Raw genomic sequence first — 5,111 nt, 5'->3', positions numbered from 1 at the left:
GGAGAAGGGGACGACAGAGGATGAGATGGTTGGATGGCATCACCGACACAATGGACATGGGTTTGAGTGTACTTCGGGAGTTGGTGATGGACAGGGAGGCCTGGCGTGCTGCCGTTCATGGGGTCGCAAAGAGTCGGACACGACTGAGTGACTGAACTGAACTGTAATTCTCCAAGAGAGGAATCACAGGACCTGACCTAAGGCAAGGACGTCTCTGAAGTAGAACCTGTGAGAGCAGGTAACCGAGGGCAGGGGAGGGAGCGAGGATATTGAGAATGCCTCTGACCCTGTGTTTGCGTGATGACCCTACTACATGATCCTGCTGGGAATGAGTTCTTTGTGGAACGTGAAATTTGGGGTGTCTGTGAGGCTTGAGGGTGTGGTGCTTCCTGAGGACACCCTCCCTTCCTTGTTCTCTTTACCTGTCTCCAGTGCAGACCCTTTGTCCTTTAATGAACTCACGGTGAGTGCTCTAAAAAGTGACGTGGATACGAGCAGGCCCGACCTCTTTGACTCTTGTTTCTCACACAATGAAAGGAACAGATTTGGGTTTTATAGTAGACCCTTTTTATAGGAAAAAAATTGTTTAAATCCCAGTCCTTGAAACAGAGGCTGAGCTGCTCTGCTTGAAACAGGCCCACTCACCAGTCTGCGCCAACACCACCCAGCTCCATGTGGCTCAAAACCACACGTGTTAACTCCCTGGGGGCGCCTTCCCTAAACCCCCAGAGGGTTAGTGCCTCCTGTCTTCCTGTAACGTGTTACAAGGGAAACTTCCACTTCATGAATAATCCAGCTCAGTTCCTGGGTCCCCAAGGTCAAGAACACAGCTGGCACCTCTGCATGGCCCTTCACGTCCCTGAAGCTCATGGGTTTTGGGTCAACACGTGTCGAGCGATCAGTGGAAAGTACGTATATGTTATATGTCCACGGGTGGGGGAAAGGGAAGGAGTGCACTAACCCCTAACAAACTCTTCTTGTCCTTGGCTTATTTTACCTTGACCTCAACACTTCGAGGTGTGGTTAGTTCTCCATTAAAGTGAAGATGTGATGACCAAACTTAGTGTTTTGGAAATGAAACCCATTTTGTCTGCTATGCCACCATCCCCTACTGCTAATGCATCAAAGATTATGTTTTAAGGACTGAGAAATCAAAGTCAAGTAAATGTCAGAATGTCTTCTTTTCAGAAACTCTTTGAGGAAAGCACATGTCTTTGGAATTATATTTGCCTTCACCCAGGCAATGATGTATTTCTCCTATGCTGGCTGTTTCCGGTTTGGTGCCTACTTGGTGGCACAAGGCATCATGGAGTTTCAGGATGTTCTCTTGTAAGTATGGGGCTCCTATTGACAGTCGGGCTCTAGAAATGAAACCAAGGTGCATGTGCTTCATGCCTCGATAGGAAGCCTTACTGTGGAGCTTCATGAAGAGATTTTGGTGATTCAGAAGTTGGCATTTTTGCCTCTGAGTCCCCATGTTACTCTGAAAGCATCCCATTCCATTTGGGGAATTGGTATCTGCCCTTCTCCCCGGTACTGACTGACACATTTGACTTTCTCAAATCCATGGCTCGGTGACTCATCAAGGGGTTTCCAGCAGGCCTAGGTGATTGGGAAGAAGCCTCACCCAGAGTCAAGCACCTGGTTCCTTTGAGAAGATTCTGAACAGGGCAGCTAAAGAATAGATGTGGAGCACTGAGGTCTGAGAGCCCTGGAATATTCTAGGATACATTTGCTTTGCTTGATAAGAGAAAAGGAATTAGAAGGTAAGAGCTGGAGAAATTGAGGAATGAAAAAGGAAAGCTCTATGGGAATATCTGGCTCATCACCGTGAAATGCAGAAGATTGTACCTGAGTCAGAAGACAGGCCTGGACTTCCTTCTAAAGTACTGAATATACAGTTAAACTAAAATATGTGGTTTAGTAGTGAAAAGTGAGTGTAATTTTTCTGAGTGTCTTGATTTGGTGATGTGTGAGCTGCCCTTTGATAGCTACCATAATCACTGGTGACACAGTTTTATAGTTAAACCAGCATCATCGAAACTTGGAAGTATGTGTCAGTGTAACATTTACATCCTATTTAGATGTCGATTTGTGCGTGCATTCCAGGTTTCCCAGGATGACCCCAACAGAAGATTGTAAAATTTCCACTCAACCTCTCTCTGACAGATGATATGCAGGTGCTCTTTATAACTATGACCAAAAGATTGTAATCAGGCTTCACTGGTATTGGTGCTTGATTAGATAATTATTTGATAATTATTGCTTTGAAAGTGAAAGTGTAGTCACTCAGTCCCATCCGACTCTTTGCAATCCTATGGACTGTAGCCCACCAGGCTTCTCTGTCCATGGGATTTTCCAGGCAAGAATACTGGAGTGGATTGCCATTTCCTTCTCCAGGGGATCTTCTGGACCCAGGGATTGAACTCAGGTCTCCCAAACTGCAGGCAGACTCGTTGCCTTCTGAGTCACCAGAGAATCCGAATTAGTGCTTTACTCTGAGGTTAAGGTATTCAACAGATGGAAGTTGCTGACTCTTAGATTGTTAGATTCGGAAAATAAGTCTTCTGAGTAAGAGATAGGGGAGACCTGTCTGAAGAGCTATCTGTTTGAAAAAGATCCCACAGGTCTAGATAAGAAGACCAAATGAACCATCTGAGTGATTTGTTCATGGACTCACGGTATTATCCTGGGAAGATCCCCAATGTTGTATCGGTTCTAGGCCCACTGTTTAAAAAGACATTTTGATCAATGTGTCCAGAAAAAGGCAGCTGGAATGTTGGGAGTGAAAGGAGTTACCAAAGATGCAAAGGGCTTTTTAAATAATATTCCAGTTCTTTGAAGGGCAGTATTAGGCAAAAGGATGTACATTTCTCTTTGATTTGAAAAGGAACTTTTTAACAAAAGACTTCCTCCAGCAAACTTCCTCCTTCCTGAAACAAAGGATGGGAGCTGGCTTGGGGTGTGCGCCCTGGCACAAACTTGGAGAGCTGGACTTGACATCTTGTGAAGTCCTTCCTGACTTGAAGCTGCTATGATTCTCATGATGTAGATTAAGAATGGTGATGCAGGGACTTCCTTGGTGGTCCAGTGGTTAGGATTCAGTTGCTTTCAGTACTGTGGCCTAAGTTCGATCCCTAGGGGGAACTAAGATCTCAGAAGCTGCAGCATGGCCAAAAAAAAACCCAAAAGAACTCAGAGCATCTTGAGACCAGCACACTATCTGGCTGTTTAAGGAACTCTCTTGTTTGCTGCATGGCTCACGGGTTTTCTAAGACTCTGATCCAATTCCAGCAAAACTGCCTATATCCGTTATTGATGGCCACAGATACTGCTGCAAGACAGCCACCCGCTAGCCCCCAGGAATGTACAATAGTGAACATCTGTTCTTGGCTCTGAGTCCGTGCCTTGTCCTCCAGCCAGCCAGCCGGGCTTGTGGTTGTGGCGGAATGAGAGAGATAGGAGCACACAAGGCCCCCTGAATCGTAGGCTTGGAGCTGGAAACCGTCACTTCCACCACATCCTGTTGGCCAGAGCAAGTCCCAAGGCCAACCCAGATTCCAAGGGTAGGAAGACAAATTCCACTTCTTCCATGGAGAGGCTGCAAGGTCACATTATAAGAAGGCGAAAACCCAGAGAGAGGTGAAACGTGGGGTCATTTTACAATCAGTTAACCACACTGATATGAACTTATAAGGAAACGGTTGTTTTATTTTTTGACTAATGTGTTGGGATTCTTCGAGGTAGCGCTCTCAGGTTGTAGAAGTGCCACCCTTTGGGCATTGCAGTCGTTAACTCTTGACACATTTTGTCTTTGTTGTTGGCAGAGTGTTCTCAGCTATTGTCTTTGGTGCCATGGCTGTGGGACAGGTCAGTTCATTTGCTCCTGACTATGCCAAGGCCAAAGTGTCAGCAGCCCACGTCATCAATATCATTGAAAAAATTCCTCTGATCGACAGCTACAGCACAGAAGGCCTAAAGCCGGTCAGTTTCATGTTTTGATTACGTGACCTGCTCCTAACTGATGAATGAATGTATTCTAAGTGGAACTTTAATAAAATCTGTGCTTTTACTTGCTGGTAGTAAAATGAAACTTTCTTGATCAGGGGTTCATTTTAATAAATGCTGATAATATTGATACATGTTAACATCTAGTACTTTTATATAACAGAGCCACAGGGATATAGGAATACTGCCCATTTTATACACAAATCCTGCGAATCAGGTTTTATTATGTGTAGGTAATTCTGTTGTAGCTTTGGGTTATCACATTTGTATTGTGTTAATGAGACATGCTGTGGAAATGCTGACCCTTTTAGATCTGTATTACTTTCTAGCAGTTACAACTGAAGCTTGATTGCAATCCAAGGTCGCTGCCCTCTGATACCTGGCAGTACAGAGGATTGGCTCTAAAGTCAGTTTTCAGGATTGCAGCAATGAAATTTACCGTTACTGTCCTGATTTTAGAGTACAGTGGAAGGAAATGTGGCATTTAATGACGTCGTGTTCAACTACCCCACTCGACCAGACATCCCGGTGCTTCGGGGGCTGAGCCTGGAGGTGAAGAAGGGCCAGACGCTGGCCCTGGTGGGCAGCAGCGGCTGCGGGAAGAGCACGGTCGTCCAGCTCCTGGAGCGGTTCTATGACCCCTTGGCTGGCACAGTGGTGAGCGCACTATTTTCTTTATTTTTTTGTGGAATGTAGTTGATTTACAATATTGTGTTAGTTTCAGGTGTACGACAAAGCAGCTCAGTTACACATATACATATATCCACGCTTTTTCAGATTCTTTACCCATGCAGGTTGTTACAGAATTGAGTGGAGTTCCCTCAACAGGAGGTCCTTGTCAGCTATCTGTATTATATATAGAGGATTGTGTGTGCTAATCCCACGCTCCTTATTTATCCTTCTCCAACATGTTTCCCCTTTGGTAACCATAAGTGTGTTTTCGAAATCTGAGAGTCTTTTTTCTGTTTTGTAAAGTTCATTTGTATAATTTTAAAAAATTAGATTCCTCATTTGTATAATTTTAAAAAATTAGATTCCACGTTAGTGATAGCATATGATATTTGCCTTTCTCTGTCTGAATTACTTCATTTAGTATAATAATC

The 5,111-nt window shown here is 44.5% G+C and overlaps 1 protein-coding gene across 1 annotated transcript; it reads left to right on the top strand.

The window, feature by feature from the left end:
• Positions 1-1,246: 1,246 nt before the first annotated feature.
• LOC104984008 (multidrug resistance protein 1-like) lies at positions 1,247-4,671 on the top strand (the record flags this gene model as incomplete). Its single annotated transcript, XM_010833584.1, has 3 exons — positions 1,247-1,329; positions 3,828-3,984; positions 4,468-4,671. Coding segments are annotated over exons 1-3 (444 nt in total), but the record flags the coding sequence as incomplete, so codon positions are not given.
• Between the last annotated feature and the right edge of the window lie 440 nt (positions 4,672-5,111).

The sequence above is a fragment of the Bison bison genome, unplaced genomic scaffold (genome assembly GCF_000754665.1).
Source record: "Bison bison bison isolate TAMUID 2011002044 unplaced genomic scaffold, Bison_UMD1.0 scf7180017845314, whole genome shotgun sequence".
Taxonomy (NCBI): Eukaryota; Metazoa; Chordata; class Mammalia; order Artiodactyla; family Bovidae; genus Bison; species Bison bison.
This window is presented reverse-complemented; position numbering and strand designations above follow the sequence as displayed.